The 19,791-nt window shown below is 38.8% G+C and overlaps 1 protein-coding gene across 1 annotated transcript in view; it reads left to right on the forward strand.

Annotated features, from left to right (window-relative positions):
• Man1a2 (mannosidase alpha class 1A member 2) overlaps window positions 1-19,791 on the forward strand; it is a 132,018-nt gene that overhangs the window by 103,479 nt on the left and 8,748 nt on the right. The window contains exons 11-12 of the mRNA XM_028752999.1: window positions 7,107-7,279; window positions 10,039-10,154. Coding sequence (XP_028608832.1) covers window positions 7,107-7,279; window positions 10,039-10,154 — 289 coding nt within the window. The remainder of the gene's footprint in view (window positions 1-7,106; window positions 7,280-10,038; window positions 10,155-19,791) is intronic.

A 19,791-nucleotide genomic window follows, 5' to 3' on the forward strand; every position in this document is an offset into this window, starting at 1 on the left:
GGAACCAAAAGAGGACAGTCATTACCTTGAAAATACGGTTGTCATCTGGCTGTCAGACACTTTGTCTTTGGCCAGTTGTCATCTGGCTGTCAGACACTTTGTCTTTGGTTCAGTTCACTAGTAATTTTTATTTGTTTGCTTAAGAAAATCCTATGGCATTGCTTTGGGAAAATACATTATATTTTTGATCCTCTGTATTTTAGAAGTTAAAATGATTTTTTATTGTTGACAAAAATTGGTTGAAAACATATATACTGCATGCATCTACAGATAGCTATTCAACATACACAGAAGGCCTCCTTACAGGTACAGTGACAAAAGGGGGCTTCAGAGCCCTGGGTTAGATCTGGAGTTTACTTTCTTTGGATTTATAAACATGTCTTTCTAAGTGAAATAATTAGTGAAGACCTACAAACTTGTAATTTGTGTTTGTAGTATCAGAAGTTGAATTGTTGCTTTTCTACAGTAACTGGTTTTCTGTTTCAGAGTTAATTTATCATTAAGTACTGTGACACAAATATAATTGGCTTTAAACTTGTCTTTGTTCATAAACTTTTTGAGTTATTTTATATAGTAAGGAATGGAATTTAAAGTGAAATTGAATCTTCAATTCTCTCATAGCCTTCAATCTAGTGGTTTCACTTTTTAAAAAAATGTAACTCAAAAGGATATTGGCAATTGTTATTTCAGTGTGGTTTAATGTTCGTATTAAGACAAAGTTAGTGGTCTGATTTACAAATAGAATTATCAGATTATCAGAGTGAGTGATAATATGCAGTGTCAGTTATACACTTAAAATGTAGTTAACAAGTTCAAATTCCCAATACCCACATAAAATCCCACTGTGCATCTTTGCCACGTTTTTTTCCTCATTCAGCAGTGAGTAGGACAGCACTGGACATGGGTGTATGGATACTCCACAGTATGATGTAGAGCCCTTTGAGTGTACTAGAAGGGTGTACTTGACTAGAATAGAGCAGTTCTGCCTTATTTATTTATTTAGTTTAGTTTAGTTTGAGGCACCACCTGTGAATGGTTAGTTTTAATCACCAGTTTGACACAATCTAGAATCACCTAGAGATTTCATTGAGAGGAAGTCTCACTGAAGACTAGTCTATATTAGGTTGGCCTGTAGACATGTCTTTGGGAGATTGTTTTGACATGCCAAGACCTATTGTAACAGTACCCTTCCTTGGGTTGGAGTCCTGGATTGTACAAAGGAGGAGGAAGTAAACTGCATACAAACTCACATGCTTTAATTGTTGTACTCAGGTCTTGACCATGGATCTAAGTGACTAACTGCTTCAGGTTCCTACTGCCTTGACTTCCCACTGTGATGAACTATAACATGGAATTATGAGCTCTAAAATAACCCTTCTAAATTGTATTGGTTAGGGTGTTTGATCACAGAAACAGGAAATGAAACTAAGACACCTCCAAACTGATTTCCATAGTAGTTTTGCTGGTTTAGACTCCTACCAGCAGTATTAAAGGTTCTTCCCCACATCCTCATTATTTTTTTCTTTTCTTTTCCTTCCATCCTTCCCTTTCCCTCTCCCGTCTCCTTCTGGTTTTTTTTTTTTTTTTTGAGATTGTCATTTAATTATACTTCTCTACTTCTCCCTTTCCCTTCCCCCTCTCCAGATCCTCTCATAGCCCCTCCCAACTCTCCTTCAAATTCATGGCCTCTTTTTTTTTTTAGTCAATTGTTAATTGAATGCAGTGTGTGTGTGTGTGTGTGTGTGTGTGTGTGTGTGTGTGTGTGTGTGTGTATGGGATATATATCCCTAAACATAACTGTTCAGTGGGACTTATATGTGTGTTTTCAGGGCTGACTATCTGGTACTAGATAACAAGTTGGTGTGTTCTTCTCTGGGGAGGACCACCTCTCATGTTCCCCACTTTATTCAGTGCGTTTAGTTCTTTGTATAGGGATGAGTCCTCTCAGTTGCTACCACTCTTGTTGAGTGGGACTTAAGTCCAATTGGAGAGCATTTAGTTGTGACCAGGGTGTTCAGAGACTAGGGCACCCATAGTGTTACTGTGCCATGCTGGTTCTTGTTTTCTTAATCATAGATACTCAGGTGAGGGTGAGATAGAGTCCTGAAGATATTAAACATTCTTTAAAATAACATTAGACCATTTGTGTTTTTTCTTTGAAGATGTGTCTGTTCATTTTATGAGCCCATTTATCAATTAATAGTTTTATGGCTTGAGTATTTAAGTTTTATAGGTTTATATATGGTAGTTATTAGCTTCTTATCTGAGGAATAACAGTCAGAGATTTTTTTTTCACTCTGTAGGCTATATACTCTACTGGTAGTTTGCCTTGCTGTGCAGAAACTTCTTAGTTTCATGTGGTCCCATTTGTTACCTTTTGGGACTATCTCCTGTGCTATTAGAGTCCTATTCAGAAAGTTCTTGATTGTGTCCCATAATTTCACATATATCACCTGCTTTTTCTTTAGCAATTTCAGAGGTTCAAGTTTTGAGTTAACACCTTTGATCTTTTGGGGTAAATGAAAGATGGATATAAGTTCATTTTTTCCTTTTGGAAGACATCCAATTGTGCTGAAGTTTACAGGAAAATGGGTGGATCCTGCAAAGTGAGGTTACTCAGTCTCAGAAATGTAGAAATAATATTCCTACTTATATGCAGATTTAACTTTGAATGTTTGCATGTATGTAAATAAGGAGTTGTAAAGTGGGTAGAGACTGTGAAACTAGACAGGAGATGTTAAGGGGTGGGTCACAATGTCATGTGACATTCATGATATGAAAGTGGGAAGGAAGCTACTGGGAGTGGAGGACACTATGTGGGGGATAAGAAGGGGGTAGAAAAGAAATGCAGGAGAGTGTGGTGGTTTGAATATGCTTGGCCCATGGGAAGTGGCCCTATTAGGAGGTGGGCCTTGTTGGAGGAAGTGTGTCACTGTGTAGGTGGTCTTTGAGAGTGCCTAGTGCTCAAGCTCCACCCAGTGAGGAAGAGAGCCTTGTTCCCTGGGTCCTTAAAGACGACAGTCTCTTTCTGGCTGCCTTAACTCTCATCTCCTCCAACACTAAGTCTGTCTGCATGATGCCATGCTTCCCACCATGATGATAATGGAATGAACCTCTGAAATTGTAAGCTAGCCCCAATTAAATGTTTGCCTTTATAAGAGTCACCTTGATCATGGTGTCTCTTCACAGCAGTAAAACCCAAACTAAGACAGAAGTTGGTACCAGGGACTGGGGTATTGCTGTGATAGGCCTGACCATGCTTTTGTTTGGAGGAATGTGGATTTTGGGACTTTGGATTTGGAAAGCTGTGGAATGCTTGAAGTGGGGCTTGATAGGCCACCCTAGTAGGGATATGGAAGACATTGGTGCTAAGGGTAATTTGAACTCTAGGGGTCTGGCTTATGAGGTTTCAGAGGAGAAAAATTTTAGTATGTTTCCTAGAGATCATTCTTGGGATATTTTGTTGAAGAAGGTGGCTGTTTTTATGCCCTTGTCTGAAGAGTCTGCCTGAGGCTAAAGTAAAGAGACTTAGGTTAATTGCATTGACAAAGGAAATCTCAAAAAAAGCCTGCTTTAGACTTACCCTGTGGTGCACTCTTAAAAGGAGCATTTTGATTAAGCATAGCAAGGTTAAAAAGGAAAAATGGAAACTCTATGGTTCAAAGAGTAATGGAGCACCAGGAAATGGAATGGAGCTAAATCCTGTGTTCAAGGATATTAAATGGAATTAAGGGAGTGGCGACCTTAACTCAAGATCCCACCCAGCTAAGCTTATTGTTTGCAGTTGAACGGGGATACTTATATCATGTTAGGCGTTATTATGACCCGGTTATTGTTTACATTTGGGCATAAGGAGATTTGATCATGTGTCAAATTGACAAGAGATAGATTGCAATAGCTATTTTGGGTTGTCAGTTTGACTATATCTGGAATGAACTACAGTCCAGAACGTATAAAGATCTTATGAAAAGATAAAGAAAGGATTAGGACCAAGCATGGTGGTACACACCTTTAATCCCAGCATTCAGGAGACAAAGGTATGTAGATCTCTGAGATCAAGGTCAGTCTACAGAGCAAGTTCTACACAGCCACGCTTAGGTAGTAAAGGAAACCACTGAAAACAGAAAGCTGGTGAAGATGTAATAGAACAAGGGGCCCACAAGCAGCAGAACTTGGCAGCTTCAGTTATGTGGCTCTGGCTTTAGAATCAAGAGTGGAAGGGGTTACTGGAACAATTGATCATGGTTAGCTGGAGCTATGAAATTAGTGGTGATTTAAAAGAGACCAGCATCATTGAGATGACATCTTTTGGGAAGTGTTTTCTGAGAGTACAGAGAAACTGTGTTCCAGAGCTAGACATTGTGCTGGCAGCTGAACTTGGTAATATGTAAGAATCACCCAGGTGGTACTGGTTTTGAAGGCATGAAGAGGTCATGGAGAGCAGCTGAGGCTTGCCACTGTGAGAAGCCGGGAAGGCCATTGGTGAGGGTACAGCCTCAGTTGCAGTTGATGGCCCAGGACTGAAAGAGTTATGCAAAGAAGTTGAGGCTTGGCATCATGAACAGTCTGATTGTCAGTTTTACATAGCAAGTTGAACCTGTGGTTCTCTTTATCATGGAATCCCCAGAAGCATACTGTTTGATTTGTGCCTTGTACTTTTAAGTCTTTCACTGATTTTTCTTGTTTTTGTTCTCAATTTACATCCTTGGACTAGTAAGTACAGTCCTAGTTTTCTTATCTTCCCAGCTGATTAGTCTATACTCTGCTGTATTTTTCTTATGGCTCTTTTATATATTTTTGCCACCATTTTTAAAAATTCCATCTCCTTGTTGGTAGTTATTTCTGCTAATTCATAATGTAATTATTGCCTTGAGAGTTTGTTTCACTTTTATTGTTGGAATTAGGATTAAAATTAATTCAAAAATGAATCATCTTAATGTATTTCACCATGTGGTAAACATAGCAAATTTTAATGTGTAGCTGGGTTTGTGGAAACATTGCTGAGGCTGTCCGTGAGATGAGCACTGTCTCAGTAGAAGTTCAGCATGATTTATGCTTGAGACACTAGATAGTTGGTTGGGACATTGTTTCAGTTTATTTTAAACATGATTTGGGTAAAATACATGCATAGTTTTAGACTTGCCCTTTTTTTATTTAAAAGTCTGTTCAGGAAGAATCAGTTATTTTTCCTGTATGTTTGTGTGAAGTTATGCATGACAGCTAAGCAAAATAATTTTCAGTGAGATGCTCACGATGTTAATTTCTTATAGCCAATTTCTATTTCAGTTCTGGTGTATTGCCATTATGATTATGGTAGAAACTAGCTAGTATAATCTTAAGGTTAACCTTTAAAGTCTTTATCTGATCATCACTTAGTACTAAAAATTTTTACATTAGCCTACAAAGTGACACCTTTCACCCTGGCATTTTCACATTTTGTTTCAGCAGATCCTCCCCATACATACTCATGCCTTTCTGCCTCTAGCAGTCTCCTTCCCACTGAGGTGGCTTATAGTAGTCACCCTCCTATAAGACCTACCCAAATACACACTTCTCATTCTGTCTGTCTGTCTGTCTGTCTGTCTGTCTGTCTGTCTGTCTGTCTCTATACAGAAACAGATACAAATTCAAAGCTGGCATTTGCACATCAGCGTGAATATTTATGGTATTTGTTTTTCTGAGTCTAGTAGTCTTCACTGATACTGTAATTTCCAGATACATCCATTTTCCCGAACATTTCCTTTTTCTTTAGCAGAAGGAAAAACACAAGAAATCTTGACCATAATAACCTGCCTTTGGATTACTTTCATCTCAATGCTTATGATGTTGGACTTTTTAAAAAATGTTTTTTGTTTATTGTTGTTAGAGTCTCATTATGTACCAAGGATGGCTTTGAATTCAGAGTCTTTTCCATGTAGTACCGGAACTTACTAGGCAGTATATAGACAAGTATACAGACAAGAAAAAAGAAACGAAAGACTTTCAGATCAGAAAGTAAGAAGCAAAATCATCCTAATTTCCACAGGACATGATTATGTATAATAAAAACTGTACACACACACACACATGCATGCATGCATACAAACAAAACCCTGTTAGAATGGATGAATTCATTCAGTACAGTAGTGGGTCAATGTGCAAAAATCAGTTGCATTTCTTTACAGTAATAGCAGTCTATTAGAGGGAAAAATCAAGAAAAGAACCTTACTTATTGATAACATCAAAATGATAAAATAATCAGGGCTTAAAAGAAAGCTCTGTTGTAATACTTGCTGTGCACATTTGAGGATCGGAGTTTCTAGCACCCACATAGAAGCCAGGACTAGGCCTGGTGTTTCCATAACCCCAGCACTGACAGGTGGAGACCAGAGGATGCCTGAGGCTTCCTTGTTGCAAGCCTAGCTGAAAAATTTCATGTTCTAGATTCAGCAAGAGACTCTGCTTCAAAGGAACAAGGCAAAGAGTTATAGCATAGGATGCTTAATGCCTTCCTTCCCTTGGCTTCTGGATCCAATGTGTGCACACTCACACTTGTGTGCATACTTCCCCACCACACACACTCAGGAATAATACACAATGAATTGATTTAACCAAAGAGAGAAAGATTGTGTGCTGAAAATTACAAAATAATGATGAAACTACAAAAAAAGGGACAGATAGTATCTGTTTGTGTTCATGGATTGTGTGTTGTAGTTACCTTTGCGTTTGGTTCTAAGGTACTACTTAGCTCTTGGTAGAGTCAGATTTAGCAGCATATTGCTGTGTATTCTTCTAAGGTATACTTCATTCCAGAGCAATAGAAATATTTGTAATTCTGTTAGAAGAAAACCAAATGTAGTTCTTTTGAAACAGTTCATTTTGTAGTATAGTAACAATAACCAAAGTTACTTCAGGACTGGAATGTAGCTCAGCCTAGTGTGTGAGAGGTTCTGGCTTTAGTCTTTAACGCCAAAACAAATAAATAAAATTAAAACAGTAGGAAGCATTAAAAATCACAAAAAATAAAGATTATTTCATACCTCTTCCTTTTAGAGAGAACAGTAAGTATTCCTTAAAGCACACACATTGCTTATGTGGCTTTTTTTTTTTTTTTTGACATGTTACAGCATTAAAACTAGGTCCTGAGTCATTCAAGTTTGATGGTGCAGTGGAAGCCGTGGCTGTGCGGCAAGCTGAAAAGTATTACATCCTTCGTCCAGAAGTAATTGAAACCTATTGGTATCTATGGCGATTCACCCACGACCCAAGATACAGGCAATGGGGCTGGGAAGCAGCACTGGTAAATACACCAATTCTTTCTCTTGTCTGTGCTGACTGGGTAGGGCTCTCCCCTGTACCATTTGTCCTCCTCCCAGTTACTTGATTTTGAGAACTTTATACTTTGATTTCTCTAGAGAAGAAACTATTCTCATTTGTTTCTTGAACAGTAAGAACTAGTCTTATACTCCTGTTTACTTTCTATTTGTACTTTGATAAAAGTATGCACTTGGTATTCTACTAAGTAACTATAAGGAGCTATTTAAAAGGCAATCTCAGTATTATTATAAAATAAGTAGTGTTTTTATAATGTCTTTTTAATGTTTAACCATTGGGAAAAAAACCAGATTCATAGCCTGGGCAGATCGTTCATTTTACCTTGTGTTCTAATAATTCTTGTATAGATTAGTAAATTGTTTTAAAAAATAGATTAAAAAACAAAATGTGATGTACACACATATAACAGGTATGTGTGTGTGTGTGTGTGTGTGTGTGTGTGTGAGAGAGAGAGAGAGAGAGAGAGAGAGAGAGAGAGAGTGTGTGTGTGTGTGTGTGTGTGTGTTTGGAAGCAGGAATTTGTTAGGATTAGTAAGCAAAGGAAACAGTCCCATTACTCTTAAACAGTAGGCATCCACACTGAGTGTGAAGATGCACACTTACAATCCTAAACCTCAGGAGACTAAGGTAGGAACTGTCCTAAGTGTAAGACCAGACAGGACTGCCAAGTGAGCCTGCAGCCTGCATGGCTTAACACTGTCCTGGTGTGGTGCCGAGCTAGTCTTTAAAACAAACAAAAAGATTGTTTATTGTTTGTATGTACCCCTTGAGTGTGAGTACCTGTGGAGTCCAAAAGAGGTTTTCAGGTCTTCTGGAGCTGGAATTACGTGTGTTTGTGAGGCCCCTGATGTGGGTGCTAGGAACCAAAAGTAGGTCCTGTGCAAGAACAGCAAATGCTCTGACCTGCTGAGCAGTCTCTGTAGCCCGATAATGCTGATCCGTTCTTCATGGTCATTAGGAAGAGTAGAGCATTTAAACTGCTTAGATAAAAGCATCAGGCCTAAGTAAGGAGACTTCAAAGCCCATCAACAACAAAGAACGCTGTACAAAAGAACTCAGTTAAATACTTTCTACTGTTAACTAGTTTTCTGTTAGAAGAAAAGGCCAGGTGACTACCAGCAGCAGTAGTGATGAGTGAGGAAAGAAAGAGTCCACATGCTCTTAGCTTTAAAGTGTGATGCATTTGCACCAGCAAGGTGTTTGGTGACTGCAACTTAAAAGTAGAGTTGTAACTAGACTGGTTTTTATTTAATGCATCGAGTAATGCATGTTCAAGGACACAAATGGAGATAGTAAGAATTTTAAATTCCAGTCAGGTGTTAGAACACAGTAGTTAGCACAGAACAAATGGCTCAGCTCAATTTCTCCATCTGAAAAGTGGAGCTGTTAACTTCCTAGGGCTGTGAAATTTAAATGCCAGTGCATATGAAGCTCTTAGAATAACCTTCAGCAGATTGTTAGCTCTTAAATAGTCGCCATTGTCATCTAGGCATGTAGGTGTGCACTTCCTGCTACTTCTCACCACCTATGGAGCCTGACTAATAAGGTTATGGAAATACAGTGTCTCAGAATAGAGTAGTAGCGTTACAATAAATATCTCAATACCACTACTGTATTAAGCTCCTAAATAATACATTTTTAAGGATTTTGTGAATTAGTATTTGTACTTGGAAATGATCACATTGAAAGGAGAGAGAGAAGGAGAGAGAGAGGGACAGAGAGAGAGAGAGAGAGAGAGAGATTGTGTGTGTGTACACATACAAGTGTATGTAGAGTTAAGAATACAACCATAAGTTCCTCATGTACTTTCTACATTTTAAAATAAGGTCTCTCATTGGCTAAAGACTTAACCAAGTAGGCTAAGCTGACCAGCCAGGCTAGCAGGTTCCAGGGATCCACCTTTACCTGCCTCTAGTACTCATTGCTGGATTGCTGACATAATTACCGACATGTACCACTGTGCTCAGCCTTATACATGGGAACTGAACTCAGAGCCTCAGTTTTCAAGACAAGGACTTTATGAGCCATTTCCCATACTCCTAATGACAAGCTTCTGTCATGATTTGTGACACACAGCTTCCTAATTTAGAAAGAATAGGTAAAATTTGACATTTAAGTCAGGAAAATATAAAGTATTTTAGAGAGATTATAGTGTTAGAGAGGGAAAGACATCCTGGAACAAGTTCGTTTTTCTAGTCTGAGAGTATGTTTCTTTGATAACACTATGCTTAGGCTTAATATATTGCCAGTTACACAAATGTCAAATTTTCCTACAGATTTATATGAGTGTTTGTTTTTGTGTTTAGAAGAGTCAAGGTCAGCCGGGCAGTGGTGGCCCACGCTTTTAATCCCAGCACTTGGGAGGCAGAGGCAGGTGGATTTCTGAGTTTGAGGCCAGCCTGGTCTACAGAGTGAGTTCCAGGACAGCCAGGAGTACACAGAGAAACCCTGTCTCAAAAAAAAAAAAAAAAAAGAAAAGAAAAAGAAAAAGAAAAAAAAGAAGAGACAAGGTCTCACTGTGTAGCCCTGGCTGTCCTAGAACTCACTGTGTAGACCAGGCTGGCTTTGAATACAGACAGATCTGTCTATCTGGCTCCTGGGGGCTGGAATAAAAGGCCATTATGCCCATCGTTTCTATGAACTTTCTTTTTTGAATTCAGGTTGACTTGTCTTTCAGAATTGAAATTCCACAGAATGAATTGTCTTCTCTGCTCTCCCTCACAGGCGATTGAGAAGTCCTGCCGAGTCAGCGGTGGGTTTTCTGGAGTCAAAGATGTATACTCCCAGACCCCTGCGCATGATGACGTGCAGCAGAGCTTTTTTCTTGCTGAAACATTAAAGTAAGCACATACTCAAAAGTGTTTTAAGTAAGCTTATTTTAAGTTCTATATGAAAATAAAAACTGTTCCTAATTCTGAGACAATATATATGGTTGCCATACAGATAGGTATTGAGGAGTAAAGTTTAAATCAAATTAATTATATTTGTCACCACACATAATTAGTTCTTTATGATGACAACTTTTAAAATCCCTTCTTTTTGAAGTTTCGTGTTATCTCTGGTCACCCTTTTCTGCAGTAACACACCAGAACTACTTTTCCCCATGTGTCTGTAACGTAGGCTCGCCGATCCACTGCCCCCTCTTGTCTCTCACTAGGGTCTGGCTGCTGCTCTTCTACCTCTAGGCAGCACCTTTTTTACATTCCACATATGAATGATATCCTACAGTTCTTTGATTTTTTTTTTTTTTTGTGCCTGGAGTCTTTCACTGGATAAAATAATTTTCAAATTCACCCAGGCTGATAGAAATGACCCATTTCACCATTTTTCATGGATAAATATTTAATGGATGAATAATAATACTGAATTATAGATATGTGCCACATTTTCTTTATCCATTCATGAACATTTTGTAGAGCAGTGTTGCTGTATGGTTGCTAGATAGCTAAATTTGACTATATATTACATGTAGTATGTCTCACTGCAAATGTTTTATGTCGGTGGATTGGTAAATAGCAGTATCTGAAGAGTAACTGTAAGGTGCTCTTTGTCAAGCAAGTGCTCTGTTGTGATGGTACAGGCCTCTAGTCCTAAAACTTTGGAGACAGGACCAGAGTCTTAGTAGGGCTGAAGTGGGGTTAGGCCAATATGATATTTGCCTTCGAACCCAGCTGAGTTTAGATTTCATCTGTTAGGAATGATCATACATGTTTTGATTTACTAAATGCCAGTGTAGCCATCGTCCACTATTGTCTCCATAAGGTCTTGTACTAAGGTACATGTAAAGGGAAAATGGGAAAGGAAAAAGACCATTTGGGGCTTATACTCAAAAGTGTAAATATGCCTTGGAGAAGATGGAGACATTAATTACATATATGTGCTTTTTTTTTTTTTTTTGGTTTTTCGAGACAGGGTTTCTCTGTGTAGCCCTGGCTGTCCTAGAACTCACTCTGTAGACCAGGCTGGCCTCGAACTCAGAAATCCACCTGTCTCTGCCTCCCAAGTGCTGGGATTAAAGGCATGCGCCACCACTGCCCGGCTATATGTGCTTTTTTAAAAGGCATACACACAAATATCACTTCATATCACCAGTAACTGAGTTTCGTGTTCACGTTTTCTGTGTTTTAACACACGGGTAAATTATACACATACATCATTTGTTCAACAAATGTTTACTGCTCAGTACCACTCAGCTCACTTGGGAATGCATTAGCAACCCCAAGGGCAAGTATGCTGCTGTGCTCTGATATAATATAGTTCATCATGTCTGCCCAGCTGGACTTCTCACTCTAATACAAGTGTAGTACGTTTATGTCTGGTGTGTTACAGCTGAAAAGTACAGAAGCATCCATATTGTTTTCCTTTTATAGATACTAGATTCAGTGTTCTTCAGTTTCTTCTAGCCTCTAAGTTAGTGCTATTCTGTTTTTCCTCTTGCTCTGTCAGTGCAGTGTGTGCTTCTGTTTTCTCCTTGCTTCATTTTACTCCCTCCTTTGCATGTCTACCACAGACCTAGTCCAGACCTGATTGTTGTGGAGATGGTTTAGGGCATCTGCCTTGGTCGAGAGTTTCCCACCGCTGGGCCCTCCTTGTTCTTGTGTATCCTGTTGGTTAGGTTTGTATCTCTGTCAAGTAGCTGTGAGAGCACTGGCCCATAGCAGAGTGACAGCTTTAGTTACTCTGTGCTACACCCTCACTAAATGAATATGTCACAGCAAATTTCTGTGCACTCTCTGTAAAGCTGTGGAATTTGACTTAGGTTGTGATAGAACTTCTCTTTCTCCTTAGCTCTTACATGTTGTGTATGTGCACACATGCACATGAGCCTTGCACTGACCTCTGATCTGGATCTTCGGCCTCTTGCCGGTTGTCTTCTTGCTAACTCTACCTCTCATCTCCCTGTCTCAGTGTGTGTCTACCTCTCTCTATACACACACATTCACATATTTTCCTCATTTAAAAGCAGTATTGTTTTCTGGCTGATATGAGAGTTACTAGCATTTGGTGTTTTACTGTGGATTTCAAGAGGGGGGTAGATCTGGCTAGGAGGGAGGTGGGGAGGAACTAGGAGGAATGGTGGGAGAGGAAAACATAATCAGGATATATTGTATGAGGGAAAAAATGTTTTCAACAAAAGGTGAATTGGTTTTTTTAAATAAGAAGAAAAGGGTATTATTCTACATGCTTACAATTCAGTCTTCATACTCAGAAACTTTAATGTTCATATAGTTCGGTGGTGTGGCATATTCCATTTATATTTTTCCCATTATTTCAAAATGTATTTCAGTTTTTCTTTTTTTAAAATCCCAGTTCAAGATCCAGTATTAGGGCCTTTATTGTATTTGGTTGTCATATCACTTTAGTCGCCTTTAATCTAGGAAAAAAGCTTTTCAGATACATTGTAGTCTTTTGCAGAATTAATGTTTGTAAATATTTGGTTTAGTTTCTATAAAGAATCTCTCAATTATATTCCATATTATTTTCTAATGGTGGAGTTTCTCTAAAGCATTTTTGGATTAATATTGTAAATGATGTGTGTTCCTTATCCTGCTCTGTGAAGAGGCACATGATAGTAATTCAGTTATTATTAGTGATTTTGGGTTAGCTTATAGGTCAGATTGATATTATTACATACCTAATGGTGTGTAATAATAATCTGTCTGAGGAGAGACTCTTTTCCAGCAGTCTTATCAGCATCCTCTGCTTGAATCAAATGTAACAGTAGAAGATCTAGAAGTCCTAGAGTCCTTGACTTTCACCACCACGTAGTTCCTTTATGCTTCTCAGAAGCTACAATGGTCTGTCTCCTTTAGCTTCATCTCTCATCCTTTTACTTGCTCATTCCGTCCTTAAATAGGTTTATTCCTACAGTCAGACATTGTTATACACGAAGCATGTAAATTTGCCTTTCATTGCCTGTTTCTGTATTTCACTACACTTAGCAGGAATGCCTTTGCCCTGTCTGTCAGTTAGCACTCCTGGCCTTTCTAACTTAAGCTCCTATCTCACCTATTGATGACTGGCTTATAACCATATCTCTAATACCTCAGCCAGTACAGACCATGAGCATTTAGCATGTGACTTCGGATTAGAAATAAATGGCATTCTGCTTCTTCCCCTCCAGTACATATATGGGCCATCCCCAGGACATCAGCAGTAGTCTAGGCATCCACTTTCAGAAAGTCATACTTGTGGATCAATAAAATTAATAAAAAGGATCAAACAGGAGTAAACATAGAAATAACTATATTAAAACACTAGCTGAGAAAATTATCAACACTGAACTACTGAATTCAGCATTGAGCATCCTGGAAGCTGAACAAGAAGTGATCATTTAGAAGACCATTGTCCACCCTGGGAGTTGAGGGAGCATATTATTTTGACAAATGAGATAATATGTTTGTGCTGCTAATTATAAGATGACTTATACTGCATAACTCATTACCATATATTGAACCAGTGAGTATACTCTATGAAATTGCTTTTTTCAAAAGCAAAAGACAGCTGAGTATTCTCAGTTTCATGTGGTCCAACTGTGTGTGTATCTGTGTAAGTAAGTATGTGATGCTGCTTAGAAGCTGCTAAGGTTCTTTCATCTCGTTTAGCTGCATCTCTTAACCTTTTGTTTGTCCATTCTTTCCTTAAACCAAGCTAACCTATATCCAGACATTGGTTCCTTCTTTCTTTTTGGTTTTCCAAGACAGGGTTTTTCTATGTAGCCATGGCTGTCCTAGAACTTGCGCTATAGACCAGGGTGGCCTTGAATTCACAAAGATCCACCTGCCTCTGCCTCCAAGGCATATGCTACCACTATCCAGCTTATATTCAGACATTTTCATACATGAAATGTGTAGTTGACTTAAAAAGCACAAAAGTCAAAGATACAGCCTTTATAAAAACTGATGGCATACTGTTAAGGTAAGATTAGATAAAAGTTCTATGAAGATCAAAATTAACAGTATTAATACTTTGCAGAGAGTTGCAGGTTTGCATGGTCCCTTAATTCTTCTCAAATGTTAGTTAACTCTAATAGGCTTTTGTTAGAAGCTGGGAGGTGTTGAGGATTATTTTGTCAGGTGGTTGTGTTTGATGTGGATTCATTAGAGACTAGCAGTTAGTGTGTGTTAACTACTAGACATGGTGACTTATTGACAACACAGCAGCATAGTTAAGTCAAAGTAGTGTTCTGGGCCTGAATATTTTGCCATGGGAACTATCCCGTGAATTAGCCATTGCTATGGCTTTCCCCCACTAAAATTCAAAGGGCTGTGTGCTGGCTTTTTGTTTTGTTTTCTTTGGTAGTTCCTATATTATTTGTTTATTGTGTATGCTGATGGTGTAACAAAATACTATATAATGAGGAATAATGTGAAATAAAACGTGTGATATGTCAATAAATCATGTATACTAGGTTCATAAGAGAACCGTTAACAAAATGCTGGTCTTTTTTTTCTTAAAGATTTATTTATTTATTTTATGTATGTGAGCACACTGTTGCTGTCTTCAGAACAGGACATGAGATCCCTTTACAGATGGTTGTGAGCCACCATGTGATTGCTGGGAATTGAACTCAGGACCTCTGGAAGAGAAGTCAGAGCTCTTAACCACTGAGCCATCCCTCCAGCTCCAAAATGCTAGTCTTTTAAGACTAAATAGTTGCTTAACTTGGAAAACATGAAGAAGACCTAATAGCAGTGGTAGTATTTGAACATTCAGAGCTGATGCTGAAATAGGATGAGTTAATGTTTGGAAGAACAACCACAAAACTCACTATAAAATATCATTCCAGGGCTGCGAGCTCTGGCATTGAGTGGTTCAGTGCAGAGAGATTCAATAAGAGGGGAAATAACAGATAGTGTTAATGTTTCTAGGGTGGGTAATTATGGGGATTGTGATAGGAGTTTAAGAAGAAATTGGTTTTCAGAAAAAAATATTTTTAATAAATATTTTGAAGAGGCAGTTCAAAAGATAAATGTTCAAAGCCTGAGTATGAAGAGTAAAACAGCATCTCTATAATCCCTTGGAATTGGCTCTACCTAACAGAGATATTCCAGTTCAATTTGGCAAATTAAACACAGTGTATTTGTTTATGCTTTCTTGAATGCCGTTAAAGTGACTATAGAACACTTAACTAGTCAAGTAACAGAGGACGAGGACACTTCTGTCAGTACATATTTAAATGTTAGAACTGGACAGAAAAAGCCAAGTACCTGTGTCGGGGTTAATCTGAACAAGCTGGTAAACTGGTAAAATGTTGGGCACCTTTGAAAACTGGAGTTTGAGAGTTGGGGTGAAGGATGTTTACATGGAATATTAGACTCTTATTTCTATCTTGCCTCATCTCTGTCGTAAATGAAAGGAGATCTTAGGAGAGGAGCTTGGACCATAGAGGCTGTGGACTTCGAGGTAACAGGCACTGCTGAATGTGGATAGGTGACTTAGAGACTTCCTTTGGGGAAGTTCATTAGCTCACAAGCAATGAAAAGCCTCATCAAGATACAGTAACCATGTCCTCACCTACTGCCCAGTAGCAAAGCCCTAGTAAATACCAACCTGCCGACTGCTGCTGGTCAGCCTTTCTGCACCCTACATCTAAGCATTGACCTGCAGTGTTAACTTGGGATTGTTTGTCATGCTGTAAGATCTGTCGTGTGTGTGTGTGTGTGTGTGCGTGTGTCTGTGCATGCACGTGCATGTGTGCTGTGAGATTAAGAGGATAATTCACCCAGCTTACATATGCTTGAGAAATTCTTTAAAGTACAGAATGCTGATACATAAACAGGTAGAATGTCACCCTGTTGGGTTCCTGTAATTTTGAGAAAGAGCTATGGGTTCTTGGGTAAAGGTAGCTTTAGGAATTGTCTGTCTGTGGGTTTTAGTAAAATGACAGCTGGTGAAAAGTCTCACAAGCTGAACAAACCAAGGAGCCCACGCTCCAGCAGCACTCCCCAGCACCAGCTCTCACAGTGTTAATGGCTTTATCTTCTTTGAATTCTCTACAGTTTCAGGCCTTTGTATCACTCGTGGCATCAACCAATTCCTCTTAAAAATGTTGTAAGTATTTTCTACCTGACTTTAGTGCCTACAACTCCCCCTCCACATCTTTCAGTGAGTTAGGCTTTCACAGAACCTCAGCTCAGTTTACATCTGATAGAAAAAACCGTACACGTTGAGGTTACTTCATGACCAGTTTTTCTCAGTTCATATACATCAGGCATCAAGGAGCTAAGAAAAATCAGAAGTTAGTGGGAAACCGTCTTCTTATTAAATTTGTTATTAAAGGAAGCTAGGCACCAAAAAATCTGAGTGAATTTGCTACATTGTGTCTGCTACTCCTGATAATAATGTCTCTGGGGCAGCAATTGTGTCTGTAAGTCTCCATGTCTGAAAGTCAGTCTTATGTTATTTGAAGGTCAAGTGCTTTTAAAGTAAACTCACCTGAGTAAGTCATTTAACTTTGTTCTATAGGTTAAGAGCATAGGTTACAAAGCTAAATGGAAGTTATTAGGAAATAAAAATGTCAGCATCTCCCCACCTTTTAAACTGCTTCTCCCTACAGGGCTGTTGCTTCCTCTTCCTTGCTTTTTTTTTTTTTTTGAATTAGCGTTGCACTCTGGGTTTGTCTTTACATCTAAATCAAAGTATAGAAAAAATATACTGTTCATACATTCCATCCAGCAACACTTACTGTTAAGTGCGTGACCTGTGTTGACTGTTGTTTGCATATGTCAGCGTGTATCAGTAAGAACCTTGGAAAATAACCCTGTAGGAATTTACATCCAAATAGTTCTCTGCATTCTCCCTAACTCTCAGTTGCTGTTTTCATAGCCTGCTTGTGAAGACATGCCGTGGACGCCATCTGTGTTCCCTATCATTTGCTCTCTACCCCTGCCTTGTCTTCTTTGGATTGCTACTTCCTAATGTAGATGTGTGTGTTTTATCTGCTTCTACCAGCAGAATCAAGTTTCATAATCAAAGGGACTCTTTGACTCCTCTTTTCTCCTAACACCCACCGCATGGCACACAGTGAGTGAGTGTTGAATCTGTTAAGTCTTTGCTCTGCTATGTGAAGTAGGAGTGCAATGTTTGCGTCTATGATCACTTACATAATTTTTAGCTATGTGATTTTATTATTTCCAATTATACTTTTAAGACATTTTCTGACTGTTTTATGTCCAATTTTAAGTTGTTCCATAACCCTTCTTTTTCTCTTCAGTCTTTGTAACATAAAATTTTCATTCGGTTGGTTTTGGTTTTTGAAGACAGAGTTTCTCTGTTTAACAGCCTTTGCTGTCCTGGAACTTACTTTGTAGTCCAGGCTGGTCTCAAAGTCATGAAGATCTGCCTGGCTCTGTCTCCCGAGTGCTGGGATGAAAGGTGTGTGCCACCACTACCTAGCATGACGTAATTTTTTTCTTAAACATTACCAAAGTCGAATATAAATTCCCTGGAATAGATTCAGGTTTTTAAATATTTTGTTTATTATTTTATCATCATAAACTGAGGCTTATATATGCAAGTTTTAATAGTTAATATATGCCAGATGAAGAGTTGAGTCACTTGACTCACAAGGTGAGAACAGTAGCAGTTGTTTTTATAAGGTCTTTAAAAGAAGGAATGAGGTTAAGAAGACTGTAGCCCACATCCTTCCCTGGCTGTGGCTTAGGGCTAGGTTCAAAATTCTTCAGTGCCAACAGTGACTAATCATTGGGAGAAGAACTGATAGAACTAGAGCCAGGGTCAGCTGTGAAAACTGGAGGGATCGGAGCTGTGGGGCTGTTTTGAGTGGAGTTGAGGGTTCAGATCAGCTGAAGAGGGAACATTGAATTAATAGAACTCTGCTTAAAAGTTACACGTGCAGGAAACCTACAGAAGTGGCTCTCAAGCTGGAGCACGCATCAGCATTGTCTCAAAGGATTCATCAACAGGGCTTCTTACTAATGAGTTCTAGAGTATGTACTGTTAGTAAGTTCACAGGCGCTTCTCACCGCCGCTGGTCTTAGGGAGCCACTGATACCCATGCTCTGTAAAACATTTTGTGGAAGCAATTAAGACTCAAGAAACTGTGACAGAGCCACTGTCACACCATGATATCAGGTAGCAATCACTGCTTACCTGCTCTGTCCTTGTCGCTTAGTCTCCTTGAGTCTCTGGAGTCCTAGGACCACGAGGTTCCATCTTCAGTCCTCCTAGCACCTGTCACAGTGCAATCCAAGTGTTAGTTACTGGCACACACACTGAATTTTAATTTTACGCAATTATAATCATTTTTTCACTTTTAAAACCATGTACTTTAAAATGCCTTTGCCATTCTCTTTTGGTTCAGTAGAGGGAGCTATAACACAAACTGTACTAAGTTGCAACGACAAAATTGTTAACTTCCTATTTTTGTCAGTCTCTATTGAAGTATATTATTAGGTGAGTGCTTCATTGATGTGTTGTCAGATTTGATAGACTAGATAGCTACTACCCTGGTTACTGTAGTCATGTTCTGGGCAATGATGCTTTGGCCAGTGGTGGGCCACATATTCGTCAGGGGTCCCACAGTGTTCTGTCACCTGCTGACCATCTTAGTTTATCACGTTTGCCATCTTAGTTCATTACCACGCTGTAATGTTCACACACTGAGGGGCGCTCCGACAGTGTACTCCTCCAAACCCAACCCCATCAGTTCGTCCGTCACACCTGAGTGCAGGGATACAGTTCCACATTCGTTTTGCAGTCACTTAAATCCATACTCAAACTGCTCTGCTTTCTGTCACTGTACATTGCCTGCTTTCAAAACTGATTAGTTTGGGGGTATTTTGTGTTTGGCATTTTAGTAGAGTGCTCCATGACAACCAGAGTTGTCAGCAATTCAGTCCTTTCTGGTGGTGCTATTGAGTATGCTGTTGGGAATGCACATTTTGTTTATCCCGTTCCTTCTGATGGTCTATTAGATAATTTTGAAATGAGTAAAGGAAAAATGATTGCTCACCACTTGATTATAGCAATCTGTTTACATTTAACTTTTTTCTAATTTAAAATTTTACTCATAAACTAATTTTATGTAATATTCTATTATCAATCAGTTATCAAATTATTTGCAATATTAAATAAAATTTGAAATGGTTTTAAATGTAAGTGCTAGGGTAGTAAAGGAAAGAGACTGAAATGCTAACTGGTGTGTAAAATGTTAACAAGAACCATAAACTAGATATCAGTTGTGTAAAACAAAGGATCCAGACTGAGAGAATACCTGGAATAGAAGAAAACGTCCTCGGCCTGATAAAAAGCACATATGAAAACAACAATTAACATCATATTGAAAAGGTATTTATACAGTTCCCCTAAGATCAATAACAAGACAGAACATCTACTCTATTCATTCCTGTTTAGCAGTTGTACTGGAGATTCTAGCCTGTACTGTCAGGCAAGAAAAAGAAGCAAAAAGACATTCAGACTAGAAGGGAAGGAATATGATTGTTTTAAAGAGAG

This window comes from Grammomys surdaster, unplaced genomic scaffold, assembly GCF_004785775.1.
Source record: "Grammomys surdaster isolate TR1022 unplaced genomic scaffold, NIH_TR_1.0 125941, whole genome shotgun sequence".
Lineage (NCBI taxonomy): Eukaryota > Metazoa > Chordata > Mammalia > Rodentia > Muridae > Grammomys > Grammomys surdaster.